The 23,058-nt window shown below is 30.7% G+C and overlaps 2 protein-coding genes across 2 annotated transcripts; both read right to left on the bottom strand.

The window, feature by feature from the left end:
* Nucleotides 1-4,642: 4,642 nt before the first annotated feature.
* Nucleotides 4,643-15,411, bottom strand: LOC109802452 (alpha-1,6-mannosyl-glycoprotein 2-beta-N-acetylglucosaminyltransferase). The gene is made up of 16 exons (XM_020363831.3): nucleotides 15,232-15,411; nucleotides 13,934-14,142; nucleotides 13,247-13,383; nucleotides 13,063-13,173; nucleotides 12,838-12,939; nucleotides 12,629-12,737; nucleotides 12,338-12,538; nucleotides 11,871-12,039; nucleotides 11,705-11,786; nucleotides 11,522-11,615; nucleotides 11,131-11,227; nucleotides 10,258-10,351; nucleotides 8,226-8,298; nucleotides 5,573-5,746; nucleotides 5,332-5,454; nucleotides 4,643-5,100 (listed from the first exon to the last, which is right to left on the bottom strand). Exons 1-16 carry the CDS (start codon nucleotides 15,242-15,244, stop codon nucleotides 4,939-4,941), a joined length of 1,950 nt encoding a protein of 649 aa, XP_020219420.1. The 5' UTR covers nucleotides 15,245-15,411; the 3' UTR covers nucleotides 4,643-4,938.
* Nucleotides 15,412-17,533: 2,122 nt separating this feature from the next.
* On the bottom strand, nucleotides 17,534-22,259 carry LOC109802385 (DNA ligase-like protein). The gene is made up of 11 exons (XM_020363733.3): nucleotides 21,625-22,259; nucleotides 21,475-21,529; nucleotides 21,283-21,382; nucleotides 21,014-21,197; nucleotides 20,519-20,572; nucleotides 20,297-20,436; nucleotides 19,334-19,916; nucleotides 19,036-19,147; nucleotides 18,875-18,924; nucleotides 18,551-18,694; nucleotides 17,534-18,019 (listed from the first exon to the last, which is right to left on the bottom strand). The coding sequence occupies exons 1-11, from the start codon at nucleotides 22,108-22,110 to the stop codon at nucleotides 17,777-17,779; spliced, it is 2,151 nt and encodes a 716-aa protein (XP_020219322.1). The 5' UTR covers nucleotides 22,111-22,259; the 3' UTR covers nucleotides 17,534-17,776.
* Between the last annotated feature and the right edge of the window lie 799 nt (nucleotides 22,260-23,058).

The raw sequence follows: 23,058 nt of genomic DNA, 5'->3' as shown, positions 1-23,058 counted from the left end.
CTTTCCAGCGCCAAATACTCTTCCAATTTTGAGCAGAAAAGATAGGGATTTGATAAATAAAAAATATATGTTACACATATATAGAAGGACCAAATTTAGAATATATAAAGGAATGAATGGATATGGAGAGACTAATTTATAATATTTACATATATAGAAATTAATTTAATGAGTTTTTATGTGAAGATACCAAATTGAGAATTCACATCACATTTAAAGACTAAATTATGTGTTTAATCTATATTATTTTAGTAATTTGTGTCAAGTTTTATCAAAATTAAAAAATGCTAAGATAGCCATTTTAAAGTGATTATTGGATTATTAATTATCTTTTAATATTGAACATGCATGTAAGATTGTATAGTCTAATATTATATATTTTTATTAAGTTTTATCTTGTAATTTTAACAAATATTGTATATTTATTATTTAAAATTAAATTCAGTGTATATTGAGCAAGTACTGGCATGTCAAATGACTTTTTATTGAATGACTCCAATAGTTGATGGGTTTATAATATTGGTGGGAGTTAGTTTTACAAAAATAAGAAACATATTTTGAATTGAAATTTTAGAAACTATATCGAAGGCTTGTAAATAGATTAAAAAAAAAAACAGTATAACAATTACCACACTTTTTTTTTACAGGAATACCACACGAGACACATTACCATAACAATTTAAATATTATAACTATGTTTAATATATTTAAATTTTAATAAACTTAAAACTTAATATATTAAATAAGAAATAGAAAATAGTTGAGGGTTACAATGGTTGTTTTCTTATTTTAGTTTATTAAATGCTCATACGTGACTATAAAAAACCGTAATGTTTTTCACATCATTACCGTATTTATCTATAGTATTATTTTAATTTTTAATTATTTGTATTTAATAGACAAATGTAACTTGTAAGATATAGGGTGTGTTTGGGAGCCGGGTAAAAAAAAAATTACACTCATAAACTTTTCATTTTTTTATATATTTGAATACGTGTTTTTTTCGTTAAAAGTAATTTTAAATTGGTATCCAAAGATCCACATACCTTTTCAAGTAGAAAATAATAAATTAATGATAGTGATTTATATTAAGATAAAAATTGGTATTTATTTAATTAATGAACATCATTTTTTTAAGTATGAAATAATAATTAGTATGGATACTTTTCTTTGGGCATTTGGATTCTCTATTTTACACACATACAAAAGAATACAATTTTTTAAGTAAATTACATTCGTATCTCCTATATTTTTTTAATATTATAGTCAATATTCCTCCATTTTTGACCTACAATGAGGTCTTTTAAAAGTTGAAAAAATATTATACTCACATATTTTGAGTTTTCCTTCCTTTAGTAAGAACCCTTAAAAATTGAAAAGATGGTACACTCGCACTCTTGAATTCTCTTTCTTTCAAGTAGTCTCTCGCGAGTTCCACCATCACCTCATCCTCCTCCTCCTCCTCCTCCTCCTCCTCTCCCTTCTACCTAGCACCTTGCTCATATACACTAATTGTTCTCGAAGCCACTTTTGCTCTCAAGTCCAAAGAGCCAAAAAAAAAAAAAAAAAAAATCTTCATTAGTAATGCTTATAAACATTATCATCTACTTAATAGTTTGGGAGTGTTACTTGCTAACAATAACATAACAAGGTTTTGTGGCTTACTAACATTAACATCTACTTCCTTTTTCTTCATAATATTTTGCTGTTTATTATTATATCTCTCATACAAACTAGGTTAATTTCACCCTATTATTTTTGCATGCCGTAATGGTTGCAGTGGTGTGACGCAAGGGAGGAGTTTATTTTTCTTGAGCTTGGACTGAGAGCAAATGTGGTTGAGACTTTAGGGGCAATTTGTGTATATGAGTAAGGTGCTAGAAGGTGAGGAAGAGGAGGAGGAGGATGAGATGATGAGATGATGGTGGAGTTTTAGGAAGACTCCATGGAGGAAGGAGAATCAAGGATATGAGGGTGACGTATATCATATATATATATATATATATATATATATATATATATATATATACTCATGAAATTCTTATTTCTTATCCATACATAACATGGCCCGATGGCTAAAGCTTGTATTGACTCACTGTACTCATCTTTATTACACACCCGAGTGACGCAAAAGTCCTTTGTGAATGTCTATGTCTAATCTTATTAACTAAACTAAGCCTGCTTTGAGATTGATTTTTCTGGGTTTGAATTTTAGAAAAGTTTGGAGATGATTATAGTACATCGCATGTCCTAATTCCTATGGTAAAAGGCATAAGAAAAAATCGTTATGTTTTCTCCATCAATTTTTTTCAATAAATAATAATATCTGAATGAGTTTTTGAAATTTTACAGTACATATTTAATAACATTTGTTTATTGTTAAAAAAATGCATACAATATCATCATTTACATAAAATGAAAATTTGATAGTAAGGATATAAAAAAAATTTATAATGTCTCTTTCTTCATTGCTTTATAATTAATAGAAGATACCTACATATCAATCTATACTGTCTCTTTCTTCATTGTTTTATAATTAATACAACGCATCCCCTTATTTTTAATGATGACTTGAGAACAATTTTATTGCATTGTTGTCATCAAACTTTTCAATAAAATGGCATGTGATTTTTTTTTTAAATTATACAATTTATATTTAATAGCAGTTATTTGCTATTTTTTTATAAAAAAAAACTACATATAATTATTTAAATAAATGAATTTTTAATGGTAAGAATATTAAAAACATATCTAATTTTTTGTCCTAATCTTTAACCCTATTGTCACCTTATAAAAGATCTACCCAGAAGGCAATCAGTTTCTACCGTATTACACTTCCACTCCTACCTCAAAATTAATAAATAAATAAGAAAGGAAGACAACCAAATTTAAAATAAATTATAACCAGATATACTATGTGCCAAGTTTAATAATATTGGATATGAAAAAATGTATTAAAAAAGAAATTTAAGTTTCACATAAACTAGTAATGATATCACAACAAAGCTTATAAGTGGAGGAAAATCTCATTTTATAAACTTATTTTGTAAGATTGAATTATGTTTAAATTCATTTTGTAAGATGGTATCAGAGTCAAGAAATGCTAAATTAGATACGGCAACAAGATGAAACACGAATAATTTATTTTTATCTCTCGTCTCATTTAGTGCAAAATATCTATTTATTGAGTATCAATGAAATCATCCCTTATCATTTCTTATATATTAAATACTTGCACGATATTTTAGGAACTTTTTTTTAACGAGAGGATTTGTAGGAATTTTTTTTACTTCTTATCTAATTTGATTTTTATTTATTATAATTATTTATAAATTAAATGTTAATATTTTAAAATAAATTATCAATAAATAAAAAAATTGTTGCAATATAAATTATTTATCATCAATATAAAATATAATATATATATATATATATAATATTTATGTATACTAATTTTAAATATAATTTACTATAAATTTTAGTTATATATAATAAGCATACATGTATATTGCACATATTAAAATACTAATATATATTAAACATGAATGATTATCTTGTATAATATAACAATGTTTAAGGGAGAGTTTTCTCTGATGAAAGAGATTTTAAGAATACATTTAATTTTTTTTTATCATTTTGTTTTTTATTTATTATAATTATTTATAAATTATATTTTAAAAATAAATTATTAGTAAATAGAATTAATTTTGTTACAATATTAATTTTTTTTATCATATGTCTAATATATAATATATATTTTAAAATATTTATTTATACAAATTTTGAATATATAAAATTAAACTTTAATATTTTTAAAATAAATTATTCATAAATATAATAATATTTTACTACAATATAAATTATTTACCATAAATTTAAAATATAATTTATGTTTAAACCATTTATTTATACAAGTTTTAAATATTATTTATATATTCAAACATAGTATTTATTTTTATATATAATTTATTATAAATTTTAGTTACACATACTAAAATATTAATTTTTATATATTTATGAATATCCGTAAATATTTATTAAAATAATAATTTTAAATGAAAAGTAAAAAGTTAACTAAAAAGTGATAATTTGTATGCATATTCATACTAAAAGTAACTTTGTAACATAATTAGACTAAAGATAAATAATTATGAGATATTTATAAATAAAAAAGTTAAACTAAATTATTTAATATATAATTAAAAATAGTTTAAAGTGCAACTACCATGTATATAAATATATTATTATCAATTCCCACTTAATACTCATTTAATTACAATCAATGCGAGTTTCACCTACGAATGTTTTATTTTTACCATCCCAGGCTAAATATTAGTAACATGCCTTTTACATCACTTCAATATTAATACTATATTGTTGATGAAATATATGGAGATGGTAAATTCATTAAATAGGTTCGAATTTTGCCTTGTGTATACAGCCGCGTTAAATCTTGGGACCAGCTATCCCACCCTTTGAGGTGCCTCCAACGTAGCGAGAAGATTAGTCACTGCTGTCGGCGGTGGATACTCCAGGGACGAACAAAAAAAAAAAAAAAATCCATTAAATAGGTTTACTCTTTTATTGAACAAGACCCGCAAATATCTTTTTAACTTTCCTCGCGTATCAAGCAAGTAGCAAGTGTCCAAAAAATATACGATTTCACATTGCAACATTAACTGTAATTGACTATGATCCTGTGTACGGTTAAAGGGAACAATTCGGCAATGGACAACAGATTTCTCCTCTAACTAATATATATATATATATATTACTGTCACATTCCATATCTACACAGTTCAGATTGTGCATAATGCATGTGATATTCCAAGGATCTGGTCGAGTGGCGCATCTTTTGTAAGTTAGATGCTGAAGCCTGAATTTTCAGCTGTCTGCAAATAAACCACTCGAACCAAGAAGCATCAATAACATAACAATTCATGAACGGCAGGCATTAAATATTTGCCCCCTCATTGCATCAATCGGCATGTGCTCAAATGTGTAACGCTCAGGACCAAAGTACACCCCCGTCCTCTCCAAAAGCGCAATACTTTCGTCCCTACCGTATCTTGAAGCATACAGTCTTAGGTACTCTATATCCTAAAGAAATGAATGAAAACAGAATCTAAGATCAGAGTGTAAAAGAGAAACCACTTGCAATTTATGCCAGCACATGCAATGAATATAAATCTTCATGCAATGATGCAAGAAACAGAGACGGGAAAAGCATTAAAGTAGTAATAATATTGGGACGTATGTATGGAATTTCATCAAAATACAGATATGTTGAGAATAACTTGCAAAATTATGAAGAAAAGATAAATGTTTTACCTGCAAGCCATTAAGTATGCGCTCAAGTCTAAGAGAAGCTACCGGCTGATGAGAAGTTGAGAACACCTCACCAGGATAGTATAGAACTCCATCTCCAGGGGGAAGGCCGTGCCTGAATTTTATCTGAGTCCACAAAATTATTTTAGTAGTCAGAAAAAAAAAATCAAAATACCAATTCAGTATAACAACTTATCACAGCTCCATCTTTTCGGAAGATAGCATAAACATGCTATACAATCACCTCTGCACTGGCTACGGTTGCCTTCTCATAACAGTTGGCTCCCCAGTACAAAAACCCTGTGCCACCCTCTTTCCACACACGCCACATGACAGCACGGTGTTGAGTACCTCGCATTCCAAGATGCCAATTTGGATGAGGATCTGATGGTCCCATACAGACGTATGTCCACCATTCCTGTAATATGAATTGTACGATTGTTATTCTTCTGGTCTAGGATATTCTATTATGCATATAAACATCAAACATTTCTTGTATTCAGCTCTCAATCATTTCTAAAGAGTAACACGGAATAAATATTCAATGCAACAGACAAACTGTTTCAGCAATAAGTAATCATTCATAATTATTTATAATTTTAATTTATTGCCGATTAATATCAGCCTCTTTAGATAAAAAAAAAAAAATGTCCAATAAGAGGGAAAATGTTGGAATTGCATCAATGTAATCATGCTGACGGTTGAGAATCAAAGAAAATGGGAGTTTAAACTCAACTAAATAACTCAAATCCTCCCGGCATTTGCTAGGCAGTGTGAACACCTAACTCATTAAATAAAAACATGTTGAAATATTTAATAAATCAAGAATATATCTTAGAGCATCATAGAAATTATCTCTTTGGATTATTTTTTAGTTTCTATGTTTTCTAATATTGTGTGATTTGTTTACTCATTTCCTTAGGATTATTTCTTAGTTTTCATGTTTTCTTATATTGTGTGATTGGTTTCCCTATTTGGTTAGAATTATTTGTAAAATAAAGATGAGTTTTATAGGAGAAGGTGACAGAGCAAAAACGAGAGAGATCGGACAGAACATGAGTTGCTATAGCAAAAAGGATCAAGAGAGACTGGGAAGGAACAAGAACAATAGAGAAAACACAAATTGAAGTTGATTTAAAAAGGAGATAAGTTCAGAATAATGAGAGGAAGTTCTACTGCGATCAAGGACCAAACCCTTAGCTCAAAACAAATCAGACAAATACATAACATAGAATCAAATACGATAAAATACATGATCAAATTCTTTTTTCCCCTCATTCTTTATTCTTCCTTCACTCTTCCTCTCCTTCACTGGTTCTTCTCTCTGCCACCATTGCTATGTCACCACATAATATAGTATCAAATACAATATAACGCTTTCTTTCTCTATGTGATTAGATTTTTGGTAAAGATAAGAAAGATTATAAAAATGGTTATAATGGGATCGAACTTAGGTTTCCATCCTTCTAATTATCCCAACCACTAGGCTAACCCAATATGATTAGATTTAAGTCCATGTTATTGGTTTATTCAATTAATTGTTAAAATTAGTTCACTATATTTGTTTTAAATATGATTGGAGACACGATAGACTAGTTTAAAATTCAAATAATTTGTCTTATCCAAAAAATTGAATAACTTAGAAACTAACTAAAATAAAATACTTCAAAATAATATTAAAATAAAATATCAAAGCTAAATATGGCAAAACTCATTGATTCCACACACAAAAATTGAATTGTTTAAAACAAAACTGGATTATTGGGAAGAACTTTCAAAATTACAAATTAGGAGCTAGCAATAACTAGTTTGGATCTAATTTTCGTTTGAATATCATAAGCAACTTTTAAAGTTAAAAGAAAGGTTGTTAGAATGTTAGTGATAACTACTTTGGATCTATTTTCTCTTTGGTTAACAAGAGTAACTTAAAATATATAAAATAATAAATTAGGTTGTTATTAGTAACCATTTTGGATTATCTTTTTGGTTATCATCCTTAAAACTCCTTATAAATTTTAAAAAGAAATGTTAATAACACATTGCAACTGGGAATACATGAGTAAGGAACCATCCTAGCAAAGTTAAGAAAATTAAATAATTTTTTCCTTGTTTCAAATAAACAAAATTTGTTTTATAAAGATTGCTCATAAATATATCTTCATTCTAAAGAATAATAAATAAATAAATAAAAATCTTCAACAAGCTTAATTGTATTGTTATTAACCTTTAATTTCTGTGTAAAAAGGGTAAAATAAATATTTTATAGTTATCTTAAGTTTACACATTTAATTAGGTATAATTGTTTTAGAATAATCGACCACAAGATGATAATACCTAATCCATGCATCATTGACTCGTGGATTCAAAATATGGTTTCAAAAACTATTTTCTTTAAAATATTTTTTCTAACATCTTCCCCAAATAAATCAACTTTAATTTGTACATCACAATTAACACGGAAGAATACTAGATGGACTGTTGAGAGGTGTGTACGTGCATGTGATGTGAGAGATATAGGGACTTTAGTATCCTATAATACATAAGAAACCACGATGAGTCCCTTAAATAAGGCAACCTGAGACTTGGTTTTTAACAGTTAATACACTGAAATTTTGAAGGATATAACCTTGGAAGCATGTCAAGGTCATAAAATAACTATACGAATCCATCCTAAAACGTTGAACTAATACTGTTTCCAAAATCCAGAGCGTGGCAGACACAAGAGGGAAAAACAATCAAGAATAGACCTGAGCCTCGGGTAGACTTAAATAAGAGTACTTACTTATGTTGACGAAATTTTGTTCAACTAGCATTGATGAGGAACAATGAATATCAACCACCTCAACAAAATTTTAGTGCACAGACCAAATAACAAAACTGAAATTATATAATATTACCTCACCACTCTCTGGTTGTAATTCAGCAATAATATCCTTAACCAGGTCCTCTCGATTGCCCAGAACCCATTCACTGCAAAGACACATTCAATTTCTTAGCATGCTTAATGATATAAGACTTCTGTTTCTTCCTTCCCTGTTCTATTTCCACCATCACAAAAATTATTTCTTCCACGAGCACAAAAAATGAGACTTAAGAAATAAGCCCATCAATCAAGGTATCCAAAAAATAACACTAGAGTTCAGTAACCTAACTAAAGTTCAACTCACTTTTAAGTAATGCATATAGATATGAAGTGATCCATATAACAAAAGGTTAAAAATATGAATGTGGTCAATGAAAAATGGAGAAGGGTCACCTTTGGTCCTCTAGAAGGCACAAAACCTCTCATTCAAACAACAAAACATAACCAATTTATCCAACAAAGTCCTTCAACAAAAAAGAGTAATCTGTTTTTAATGAAAAGAACATTTAAGTGTCATTGACTATAAACAGAGATCCTGAAATTGCTTTATCAAGTAAATCTAGAGCTGGCAAAGTGGGTCGAGATTAGGAGCAAAGGGAGGGGGGCCATAGTCCCCCCATTTTTTTAGAATGTATCAAAATTACTTTTAAAAAAAAATTTTGGCCCCCTAAAATTTATATAAAAAATATTATAGGTAAATAGATGAAAATTATTATGTTAGTTTACACTTAGGAAAAGAAAATGAAAGAAATAAATATTCATAGGGTTGATATATAATGCAATAGAAAGAAAGATTAAAAAAGTACAAATGATAATGAACTATTTATGATTATACAATATTTACATATAAGTGTTAAAAAAAGAAATCTTAGCCCCCTTTGAGCCAAATTTCTGGCTCTAGCCCTGGTTGAGCTAGTCGGCCTAGTCCAAACCCATCCGATAAATTATAGGACTTGATCTCTAAATTTCAAGCCCAAATTAAATATGGTCTTTTTAGTCCAATCCAACAAAGCTCATGTTATAAATGGGTTTGGACCTAGCCCAATCAGGCCACAGGCTGTCCGCTTCCTCATTTAATTTTGTTAAGTGACTAAGAAAAGTTTAATAAATAAGAGAAGACAAAATAAAATTATAAATTTTATAAACTTTTGCCTAAATGGTTAAATATTATATATATGGGTACTTTTTCATTACAACTTTTATAAAATGATAAATAAGATTAACATATTACACATAATGTTTTTTATATTAAAAATAATTACAACAATTGTCACATTATCAATTTTTAATCTTTTTCATAATATAATAATAGAGTAAATTAGTTATTTATATTTTATTTATTACATTATAATAATAAACATGTCAATAAAAATAATTATCTAGCTTGAATTTTGGGGGGAAAAAAATTAAATATGTCAAGCCAGCCTGAAAAACCCACAGCCCACACAGGATCAGATTTGAGAATTAATTTAGAAGACCAAATCAAATCCAGTCCTTTTTGACCCAGACTATTCCGTAGCCCGCAATGGGCTAGGTAGTCTGTATTGCCAGCATCGGAAATCCCAAGAGATTCCAAAATTACTTCACTGTAAGCAGAGTCTCACTATACATATTTCAGGAACATCCAATCGCAACTTGGAATTGCATAACCAAGATTTTACGACGTGAGGACAGAAAAAAGTATTAAATATCAATACCAAGTTTGGATTAAAAATGTAAAATGTGTTTAGAATGTCGTTTAGTCACGTTTAACACCAATCCGTTGTGAGAGAAGGATTGGCATTGAACATGCATCAGAAAGCAAAAATGGCGTAAAACAAACGCATGCTTAATCAGTTTAAACTGGGAATAGATCTCAAAGTGAAAGTACTAAAGTGGGTAAAGAAACAAATAATGAAATGGGTATATAAAATATACCAACATATATGTTAATGCCAAGAGTAGCTATCAATTTCTTTTTTTGCCATACTGTTGGTCAAAAATACGCAAAGCTAAGCAAATAGCCCGAACATGTAAATTAAGTGTACTAAAATTTTGATATGTATACAGTCAATATAGAGCAATACCTTGTACAATAAATTTGATTATGAGGACGCAGAAAACTTGGAACTTTTACAAAAGCCTCAAATGGAGTAGGTGCAAGAGGTGCATCATTTGGTCCTACATAAAATCAGAATAACACAATAAGATAATTACATCTAGAAAAAACAAGACTCAACTACGTAAGTTAAAATGAAAGGACTAAGTGAAGAAAGCTGAGAAGTTTGAATTAAGGGAGTCATCAAATAATATATGAATTAATTGTGGAAGTATGTCCTACAATCGTCAGAAACATACAGCAAAAGCAATAATCAACAAAGCAAATTTGTGATCGGTATCATATAAACATACAGATTATGTGACTTACTTTCCTTGGTAACAGTCACAATACTTATGGAATAACTGTTAGGTACAATCTAACTAAGTCAAAATCTTCCAGTCAAGAAGATTTAGAGACAGGTAAAATATTAAACCACATGGATGTGCCAGTAAACAATGTATATACCATTCTACCTAAAATCTTATTGTAAGGTTAAATTTGCCATGAATGAGAAAATGTTTTTTCATATAGTAATATATAGGAACAAAGATGGAAAACTGAAGCCATTGCCCCAACAAAGCTATTCTTAGATCATATAACCGTAAAGAGCACCTGGAAGATGCCAGTTCCTGCTATCCAATTAACTAATTTAGGATATAATTAATTACAGTCAGCAAACACAATGAATACCATGTGAAATATTTGCAGTCATTCTGAAAAGTGCATTTGCTAAATAAACCATGGCTATTGCCTAGATAAGAAACAACCAAAAAGACATCATAAGGGAGAAATTATCATCAAGTCTATACATAAGACTGTAGAGATTAGGTTAGGGTAATTTAAGGTAGATAACACATACCACAATAGTATGTAGTTAAAATACGGGCATCTGGAGCATAAGCATGAATCTCACTGGCCATATTGCGAACAGAATCATATTGTTCCAAGTTCAGTGGCTGGAAAAAATAAGAAAGCTAATCAGCTTATCAGGGTCATAGTAAACTGGACCAGGTTCATATTTATATTATTACTGACCACACAAGACAGTAAAAATAGAATGAAGCTATTAAAAAAATTTAGTCAACAGGAAAGTGTGAAAATAATTAATCAATGACTAATGATGGAGTCACTTGCTTGATTTTTAAGTATCACTATCCAATCCAAAGATAGAATAATGTAGATCTAAGCTATGATGTCATCCTAGGCCCGAACTTTTATATTTTTGCAAATGATAGCACATATGTTTATACCTCATCCCACAAATAAAAGTATGCTTTTCTCCAGTGAGCCTTGGTTCTCAATATCTCAACTTGTTTCTGCAAGTAATCCTTCGCCGCATCATTACTGTGGCACATCAACAGGTGGGTTGAATCTCATCAGTTTTCATCGCAAATATACCTGATAGAAGCGAACGGGGACAACTGACTGTATACCCGGAGACTACTTGTTTATATGGTACAGCATATGCTGCCAACCGTGGATCTGAAAAATATTCATCTGATTTTGGATGATCCGCTACAATAGCAAGAGGGGAAGTTTCAGCAATGCTATTCTTCTTTTGGAATTGATTCTGTCAAACTTATTGCCTCAGAAAAATACCTGGCCATGGAGATGTGTATGTCAAAACACGCATACCATCAGCCCATTTACAAAAATATGGGCTGATTCTATATTGAAGAAGCCATTTGAAATGTTGATCCAATGCCTCGTACCACTCAGCTGTCCCTTGTTGAACACCAAAGCGATCCTCAATTACAGTATCAGATATCTAGTGTATAGTAAAGGAAACAAAAGTGTGCAACAGATAAATTTTCCTAATTTCATAAAGACCTAGATCCAAAGTGCATCAGTGAATGGAAAATGTGAACTAAGCAGCACTAATTGAACAAAAAGAAGCAATATCATACTTCAGTGACCAAGTTTGTTTGAAGTAACTAATAAGTTTTGATCATTTAATGATCCAACTGAGACAAATATAAATGCCAGTTACATTTTCTACAAGCATTACAAAAAATAAATCAAATAAAATGGATTTACTTGTCTGACATTTAATATGGAGAGGATACACCAAATACAGCAGGGAGTGAAGGAGTTTCAGGAAGTACAAATTCCCAAACAGTCAAATTTAACTTTAAGCGTAGAGAGAGACTTGAAAAAGCATCCTCATCCATTATGTCTACTGGTCCATTATCTGAAAGGAATTCAGAAAATGATGGAGACAGAAGAATCCTTCTTAAAGATGTAGCTGCAGATTTCACCCTTTCAACCTGAAATAGAGATGTTTACATGAGAGAACCATAATAACATGAAGGTCAACAAAAGGAACAGTAATAAAAAATTAAAGAAAAAAAACCCACCACTTCATCTAATGGTTTTCCATGAATGGGTTCAACAATGTCAACACATCCCTTTAGCTCCCTATACAATTGATGTTTCTCAACCTTGCTCAAACTCTGAACAGGAGATCTGTGCAGTGATTAAAGTTGACAAATTCGATAAACAGAACTTGTAATTATGTGTAACACAAAATCAGAAGTAAAAAAATTATTAAAAGAAAAATGCTCACTCTGCATCTGATTTTATAGCAGTAATGAGAATCTCTCCTTCATATTGTCCTGGAGGTTGAGAACTTGGAACATCAATGGAAATCCAAAGAGCTGTAGTCTCCCTGAAAAAGCAAAAAAGAATGCCAAAAATTGAACAAAAACTGAAAAGTAGTCAACCATCCAGCACTTGTGCACACAGCACTAGAAGGAAATATTAAAATTAAAAAAGTTAACCAGACATGTACCCAGGAAACAGGTTTATTTGACTGACTGGAAGATCAATGGGAACAAGAGCATCAGGTACACCTAAAATGGGCACCACCCGCCGCAACAGCAGTGACTTCCCAACAATCAGTCTGCCAAAATTGATGTCAGCATAAAATGGAAGTAAATGATGTAGTTTTTCCATACAATATGAAAAACTCCAACCTGTCTCCAGATGTGGAGCACAGGTCACTGCACTGAACCTGCACAGTCCCTGCAACACCAGAACCACCCCACGAGACCTTTGGTCGGATAGCTATTTGCACACTCTCCCTCTCATTTCTAGCTGCCAGCAGGTTTATCTACAAGATAAAGCAAAAGCTCTGATGTCAGAAGAAAAATACAAAATGTTTCAGGTTTTACAATTTCTTCAGTCCAATAGGATTCTACAACTTCTATATGCATAAACTCCATCCACAAATCTAAGGTAAAGAACTTTACAGTTCCAAAAGTGAAAGTCTTAAGAGCATCAACTGAACAATATTCAACCCATATCCCTCACTTCTTAGAATTATAAATAGGCATGCCAAACACTTGCATTAATTAACCCTATAATACAATTTTGAGGCATGCATTAATTGCAGTTAAGCATGTAATTGTGCAACGATGAAAGCAAAACTCAATTTACAAGTAGATATCACATGTGAAAAAATGTGAAATAAAAATCATTTCTATTATTACTTGTGCAGTTACTATTCATAAACAACAAACACTGGCAAGGTCATCCTCACAGAAAACATGTAATTATGTATCCAAAGCATGTTACAAATCATAAAAATTAAACACCATAAGATTACTGGAAGACAAATAGCAATATAAACCACTGCAATGAGATAGGACAAAAATACAAACAGGTTCCAAATGTCTGGGCATATCTTGAGGTCCAACATTTGCTGTGCTTGGCATGCACCACACATGCACTAAATCCTTAGTTGGAACTTCTGTGGGGTCAATTGGTCCCTTGACACTCAAGCCATGTGTGCCACCATCATTCCACCCATACGCTGTACCACCTCCAGCAACACCTTCAACTGGTGGCACAACTGCATCTTGAGGATTTCCTGCCAGATGATTCAACCAGTTAAATGGAAACACCACAACAGAGTTATTTAAAGATCAAAGTACTGTCTGCAATTTTTGTTTTTAAAAATAGACGGATCTGTTCCTCAAAAGAAAGTCAAAATAATACAAATTTTAAACATGCCACTCTTTTAAGACTTTATTTCTAATTCTATCTCATTGAACCACAGCAACTAGCCAATTGACACAAGATACATGACGCAGACCTCATTAAATAAGTGTTTGGAAACAGGTTCAAAGCGTTTAGAAATTAGAAATATGTCAATTGTAGCCTCTGATGAAAAAGCTACCTGCGTGTTTGTTTTAGTTAAGACATACTTTCCAATGTATGTTCAACAGGATCCTACATTCACAGTGGATTCACACTCAACTGAATGTACCGGTGATCCAAGCATACCTTACAATGGCTATTGGTTAGCATTATCAGGGACATGCATTTAGGGGAATAATGGACGCAGTTCCAAACAGGCTATAGGATTTTGCAAAGTTCTACACACGCCCGATCCAGATTGAAGTAAACCGAAAAAAGGGGGAAAACAAAAACAAAAAAGCAAGGTTGCACAAAACTTCCAAACCCTCTTCACAGAATTCATACAAATAGCTCCTCACTCACATCACACACGTTCAGTTCAAGTTATTTTCAGAACAGAGTAATTTCAAACATAACTACATAACTACACAGTTAAATTTCAAAACAAGCTCGCGGATCATGCAGATTCTCCATACATAAGCCTTTCGAAACCTCGTTTTAGACAGCTACCGACTTAACAACCGTCATAGATCGTTAGGTCTCTAAGGCCATAATTAAATAAGAAAGAAAAATAATCAAAAAGGGAAAAAGAAAAGAAAACAAAAACAAGGCGCGGCAATTGTAAACACAACGCACAAAAACGACCAATCCTTGTGATTACGCCCAAATTGAAGCGTATGGAACGAGAACTCACGACAGGTGAAACCAGCAAGCTTTTGTCGTTAGATTAGATTCGAATTCAAACATAAAAAACATTTGCGAAACCGACTAACTGTGAATTGAGAAAGTGAAAAGAGAGAAAGGAGTGTGGATAACAAACCGGAATTGGCCATAACGGAATCGGTGAAGATTGTTCGACTGCTATGGTGGGTGGAGAGGGGAGAAATGAAATGATCGCGTTTTGTTTGAGAGTAGCAAAGATTTTTCGCTTTGTATTCAGATATATGGGAGAGAAGGGAATGAAGCAATGTTAATAGTGAGTAGTAACTACTTCATGTTAATGATATGCGCACTCTTTCGCTTTTCCCACTTAACATTTTATAATTTATATTCATGAAAAATACTCCATTTTCCTTCTATTGCTATTTCTATATCAAAGTTTACACACCCTAATTACAATACTTAAAATAATCATATTTATTATTTTGACTTTCTAATTATTCATTCTTTGTTCAGTACTCCTTGTCAATGTCACTACTACATTATGATACAAGCAGGTTAATTATATATATATATATTTGTTAATTGCAATAACTTATTTTGTTAGTTTTTTTAATTGATTGAAATTTTACTTTTGTAATAAAATTTATATTAACAACCACTATATTGAATTGAGATAATATACTTGAAGTCTTATACTTTAACTTATCATTATAAAGGCAAATAAAAAATAAAGAAGAAAAATGATATTAAAAATCATTATTGAAATTATTGAAGTAATGTTATAATTTTATTTTATTTTTAAATATTGAGGCGAATAATTTAAAAAAAACTAATATTATATTTTTAAACATGTAATTTTTTTAAAAGTAGTAATGATAGTCTATTCTGCTTTGAGATAGAAATAACTGAGAAATAGAAAAAATAAAACACGATAATAATGTAATAGAAAGAAAAAGAAGGGGGAAAAGTAGAGAGAGAAAAAAAACGAGACAGAAATGGTGTCTAGAAATTATAAGAGTACAGTTATTCTTTCGGTAGATTTTCCATTAAACCTTTCTCGTCCATTTTTTTTAACTTACAGCCAGGTGTTGATTTCGGAATTTGCAACGGTGCACTGTCTTCTTAAATCACCCCTCTCTCTATGTACATAATATATATATATATATATATATATATATATATATATATATATATATATATATATATATATATATATATATATATTTATATATATATTTATTTATTGAATAAAAGTATTTTTAAGGATCATGTGCTTCTTTGACAGGAGAATATTTTTTAACAGTAATGTTTTTAGATATATTTTTTTAAAAATACTTTAGAAATTTTTTTAATCTTTACATATTTTTATCTATATTTTTATTTATGTTTTTAAATTAAAATTTAATAAATTTTAAAATAATTAATAATAAAAAAACTACCTTATGGCACAATATAAATTTCATCTTAAATTAAAGATATAATTTATAGGATAAAATTATTTTTATTATAAATTATAATTATAACATAATGTATATAAAGTATTTATTATAAATTTATTTATATACATAATTTATATTTAAAATTTAATAAATAGATTTTTAAATATGTAAATTATATTTTAAATTTATAACAAATAATTTTGTAACATAAATTTATATTTATTTATTAATCATTTATTTTAAAATATTAAAATCTAATTAATAAATAATTATGATAAATAAAAATTAAATTAAATATAAAATTAAAATAATTTTTAAAGAAAAACTTCTAAAAAGTAAAAACAAATTCACATAAAATAATAATTCGTATTATATATATATATAAAGAGATGATTAAAAAATTAAAACAAAACATTTAATTTTAAAAAAAAAATGATATGATAAAAAATTTAATTTTGTTTTTAAAAAATAACACTAAGACATTTTTATCAATTAAAAAATATATAAGTACATTCTTAAATTGTAAAGTTTTCAATTAATTTGCAACTGTGCACCTATATTGCATAATTATATAATTCGGAAAGAAGTTTCCTTTAAGGTTAGGTCAGGTTAGTGGGCCCAACCCTACAGGGTACAACTGCAGGTCAAGCAATTGTGTTAGACGGAAGTACCGATAAAAACATTCTCAGATTTTATTGCCTGATAAAGTGATAATAGCAACTTTTTGTTAATGCTAAACGGAAAATAAATAAATAAATAAATCTCCAATACTTTGTGAGTCACTACTTACTACCTTTTGTACTTGTATGTATGTATTTCATTTGGCCCTTTAGAAATTCCATAATATCATCTCCGTTTCTCTTTCTTCTTTTCATTTAAAAAGATAACACAAAATCTAATTTACATCCTCATTTCTGTGAAATTTAACTTGAACTTTCTAATATGATCTACATTATTTATCTCGTGTTAATATTAGATATATTAAATATTTAAAAATCGGATAAAAATAAAAAACATAAATGAAAAGATAATAATTGATACTATTTTAAACTTCTAAATAAACAATAAATAAAAATAAGATTTTCGTTTAAGAGTAGACAAATAAAATGAAAAAAAAAGTATTTTATAGACAAAAAAAAACTTGGCTCTAACTTCACATACGCGGATGATATCTTCTTTTAAATTATTTCAGGGGTCGAAATAAATCAGATGATAATTGATGAAGGTTTAGTTTTAACCATACGAATATGACCAAAACTCCCATCAAACTCTTGCCTCCGTCTTGGTTGGCTTCTTCACTAACTTGAATGCATCAAATATTGATTCCTTTGGTTGAACTGTGGCATTCTGGATAGAGTGTTCTGCTTGATGTGAAGACCTCTTTAATATCTCCAAAAGAGATACCTTTGACTTTTGAGGTGCAGAATTTAAGGTGGCATTTTTGTTCTGTGTATTTCTTTGGAACTTGACAGAAGCCGCTTTTTGTGGTTGACTCTCCCTTGGAATCTGTTAAGTTCATCAGGAAAGAAACGGATTACCAACATTGGCAAATTGACAAAACAAGCACGCAGTGTTAACTGTTGAGTGTCAACCATCAGGGATATAAATGGAAACCGATATTTGCATACTTGTTATCATCATTATCCATTAGCATCAAGTCCAATAAACACTACTAATATTATGCAAAACATAGATGCAAAAGAGTACTGTAAAATATTTTTTTCATATGATGAATTATTAGTATTGGAATGTTGACCTTCCTACTAGTAAAAATATTTGGAAGAGTATTTGACACGCCTTATTAAAAAGTTATACTATGATCCAATAATGTACGGTTATATTATTAAAAAGATTAACTTTAATATAATCATTATGATAGTCAAACTTTTAATTATATACGGCAAAGATGATGTTATACGCATTTTACTATAGTAGTGCTTCAAATCAACTTATTGAAGTAATGGCAACAATTATTCAAAAAGCACAAAAAAGTTTATGGTATACTGTGCTAGCTTTCTGATTTCAGATGTTCGTTACCGTATCTGAAGAATCCTCTGACATCAATATTGAACTCCTGCTGTTGCTGTCATCTCGCCCAAATATATAAGATCGGATCTTGCAGGATCCCTGCTTTCGAGAAGGGGGCACAAAACGATCTGAAGCCCGGCCGATAAAAGATGACTGAAATATTTACAACACAATGAAAGACTAAGAAACGGCATCTTATATATAGCTCAAGATACTCATGAGAACACATTCCTGTGATTCAAGTATATCGTGGAAAATGTTCAGATAAGAGTATCTAAACATATAAAATTAAATAGCTTTTTGTTCCGAATCTGGCAGTTTACACTAACCAACCTTCGATGATATATTTGTGTTCTGTCCAATACCCGGCATATCCAAGATGGCTGCAGAATAAATTAATGACAAAAAATTAGTATTCCCACAACCTAAAAGCATGATTGATATGCATTGCATAGGTTAGCTCACTGCAATGAGGTGAAATTAATAGATCTTACAAGTAGTTTTTCCTTTTCTCTTGGTGTCGGGCACATTTAACTTCTTTATGAGACTGAAAACTTCCTTGCTACTTTCATCCTCAGCAAGTGAAAAGAATTCAGCTTTCTCTTCCTGTTGTACATTACAAATTTAGATCAATTCCTATTTGCTTACACGAGTATCTCAGAACATGCAGAGATGGAAATGCAATGAACTTCAGTAAAAACAAAGTGATGGTAAACTACCGCAGACATTTATAGAAGAGATCATAAACTTCAGTACACATTTATACAGTGTTGCTTAGAAGAGAGAACTTACAGTTTTATAATAGAAGCGTTGTCTAGCAAGCTTCTCCTTAGTTTCCTCATCATCAGATGATACATATTTATCATCTTTATCTGTAAACATCAGGGGGATCATCTGCTTCACTTTTTTCAGAGTGATCTTCATATCTTCTGATCGAGCAATGTATTCTTCAGCTTCATCATCTGATTCATTTTCAGTTTCTCTGCTTTCTTCCTCTTCCTCTTCAATTAATGGTGCTTCTTTCAACTTGGAACCACAATTAAGTTTCTGAAGTAGATTATCCATTCCAGCTGCATCCTGCTGCTCAAGCCACTGCTGATGGAGTTGGTCACGCTTTTCTCTATCAATTGACTTTTCTTCATATTGAGTTGCAATCATGTCCTTAAGTTCCTCAATCTCATCATCATCTTCTTCACCTTCTTCATTATCTTGAAAACGCTGTAGGTCGTTATCGCTGTCATCTTCCTCTTCTGCTTCTTCGTCGACAAAAGCCCTAACAGGATCACCACTTGGTGATAAAGTCAAGTCAACTGATCCATGTACATGTGGATCTATGTTCTCCTTGTCATTGCCCTCCTCCTCCTCGTCAGAAGAGCTGGAAAAAAGAAGCAGTTGACATTTTATTTTTACTTTTAGAACAAGGAGAGGCAAAAGTAACCATGAACCAGTCTTTTACCATAACAAAATTAAAAAGTCATGATTTGTCAAATAAAAGGATCCGCTGGTCATAATTACACATATCAGTTAACTGCTTTGACGTCATAAGAAGAGTTTAGAAACATAAAGATACCGCATTGTTATTTTAACCCAATGTAAAAACCAGACTTAAGTTCTGAAAGAATGCTAGTTTCATAGTAGTATCAGCAACATTGTCACAGGTGGTGAAAATAGGCAATGGAGCATTGAAATTGAACATGATGAATAGTCAGCAGAAGCAAATCTGTAGAAAAAAACATGAAAATTTTAAACACTTACACATCATCATCAGGAGGAGCAGAATCAAGTTTCAAGTTCATTGCAAGCATCGATGGAGCAAAAACTTCTGAAGGGTTGTTAGACTTCTCATGTGCAGCCTCGTCTTTAGTATCACTTCTCTCGGAATCAGAGAAGAGTTCCTAGAAATTACAGGCATACAAGCAATTAGTATACAATATATATGGTTAAGGCAAGCATCTTGGCAAATGGCTGAAGGAAAACCTGAGTATCACCAATAGGAGCTCGAAATGCATGCTCAGATTCTGAATCCTTGGCCTGAAACTCAACAGATGCAGTGATTTAGATGACAATGGCATCTCATCGTGAGAGAAACGCAAATCCAAATAAACTAACTAAATAATTTGAACTAAGAAACGCAATCATATTAAATAAATGACATGTCCCATCTAGAATTTCAAATGTTCCAATTTATACACTTTAATCAAATTTCAAATGACAACAGATGCAAATACTACACTCTAAGCAGTGACCAGAACTTTTTTGGTGTACTATGACAACGAGATTTGAACAAAGAATCTATGCAAACTATCCAAAGTTCCAAATTCTACCGCTAGACCAATCATAGTGAGTTACTCGACCAAAACTAATTAATGCATTAGATTTTGTTATTTTGAGCTTAAGAAAATACCCAATGGTATTATATAATCAAAGTGTAATATTATATTAAGTCCAAATAAAGTGCATAATTTGACTTACCATGGGAGAAGGAATGCTTTCAGAACTTAAATTATTTGCAGCATCGTTAGAATCACCAATAGGTGGAGTGTTCAAATCACTCTTGGTGGCTGCAGGACAAGTAACTGGTTCACTCTTTTCTACTTTATTAGTCACATCCTCATCCATCGCGAAGTCATCATTATCTTCAAAAGAAGCACTAGATCTGCAAACCAACTACTCATGAGTATGTTTTTTAATGTTTAACAGGAAGTGCGTGCTAAGCAAAATCTTAAGGCAAATCCACCTACTTCTTTAAAATCTCCAACTTCCTCTGCCGAATTTTATTCAAAATGGAAGAAATAGGCTTCTGAACCACAGGAGCGGGTTTAAAAGCTGCATCTCTAGTTTCTTTTAAAAGCACAGTGAACTATTAGGATTAGTGGAAACTCGAAATAAAACTAGATCTAAAATCGATTAAAGCTTTCAAAAACTATTCATACCTCGAAGAAGTCTCTGAGACTCAGCTCGAAGCTGTTTGAGAGTTTCCTGCCTTTCCTGTTAGATCACAGAATCTGCAAATTAGTAAATCCAAAACCAAACGCATCGGAATTCAAAACGATTTAACAGAATATGAATATGCAGTTACGCGCCTTCTCGGCCTTTCTTTTATTGGAGGTAGATTCCTTCTGCTTCTTCTCACTGCCATCGCCGTCGTCGACTCTCTTTTTCTTCTTCTTTTCTTTCTTCTCGGGCAAGTCGTCTAAACTACGTCGTTTCCTCTCTCCTTCGCCGGTATTCAAATTCTCGACTTCTTCGCTGGTCTTCAGATCTCCAACTTCTTCGGCCTCCTCAGCAACTTTTCCGTGTTCCTCACTCACGGAATCAAAATCCAGAACCCTCTTGGCGCCCACGCCATCGTCCTCGACGGTTACACCTTTGGGAGTGTTGGGCCGAGGGCTTGGGCCCAAAGTTTCAAGTTCGGGCCCAGATTCGGCGTTTCCCGATTCAGGAAAATTGGTAGGAAGCGCAGAAGGGTGAGAGTGTTGGGGAGCCCTAGTTGCTTTCTTCAAGCGTTTGAGCTTTCGTTCGTGGACGGGAGAGGGAGGCAATAGCTGAAAGTCGTCGTCGCTCTCCATGGCCGATTCTGATTTGAATTTGATTGAACCACGATTTTCGATCCTGATACAGATTCCTCTTGCCTCGGCAAATAACAACGAATCGTTATATGATTCACTGATTGTAACCTAAAGAATTGGCGGTAAATGCTTTTGAAACTCGGCAAAACGCGCCAAGGGAAATATGTTTTTTTTTTTCTCTAAAATCTTTCAATGATCCGTTTTAGTCTCTTAAAAAAATTTTGTCATATTTTAATTCTTTAATTTAAGAAGTATATTTTTTATTTTTAAAATACTTTATATAATTATATAGTCTTTTATAATTACTTTAAATATTATCTAAATTGTTAAGAAAATAAAAAATATACATTTTTAAATTAGAACTAGAAGGGTAGAGACACTTCTTGCTTCTAATAGTTGTTCACTAATAAAATATTAGAAAGTTGTGTATAATTATTTAAAAAAAAATTAAAATTTTTTTATATCTAGAGATATAGTAGTCCATTAAAAAATAGAGACCAAAAAGCGGTTATATCTCCTCCTTTTATAATAGTTATAGATAATAAAATTATAATTTTTAAAAAAAAATTAAATCAAATTTTGAGAAATTTAAAATGACTAAAAACATATTTCACCATTCTTTTTATTTGACTAGTGTGCGAGGTGTTGTTTTTTAAAATATTAAAGATGCTATTATTTTAAAAATGTTAAAGTTTTTATTTTAATTTATATTTATTATACAATTATGATGTGAAAATAGTAAATAAAAAATAAAATGAATTTAAATGTATTTTTCATCCTTACAAATATCACTCTATCTAGTTTTATATTTTCAATCCCTATAAATATTACTATGTCCTATTTTAGTCCTAATGATTAAAAATATAAAATGTCATTTATGATTTTTTTTAAGTAAAGGAGAGTTTTAACCACTCATATGGTTAGGCATGGTAATAGGGTGGGATAGGG

This window comes from Cajanus cajan, chromosome 4 (genome assembly GCF_000230855.2).
Source record: "Cajanus cajan strain Asha chromosome 4, NIPB_CcT2T_4, whole genome shotgun sequence".
Lineage (NCBI taxonomy): Eukaryota > Viridiplantae > Streptophyta > Magnoliopsida > Fabales > Fabaceae > Cajanus > Cajanus cajan.
This window is presented reverse-complemented; position numbering and strand designations above follow the sequence as displayed.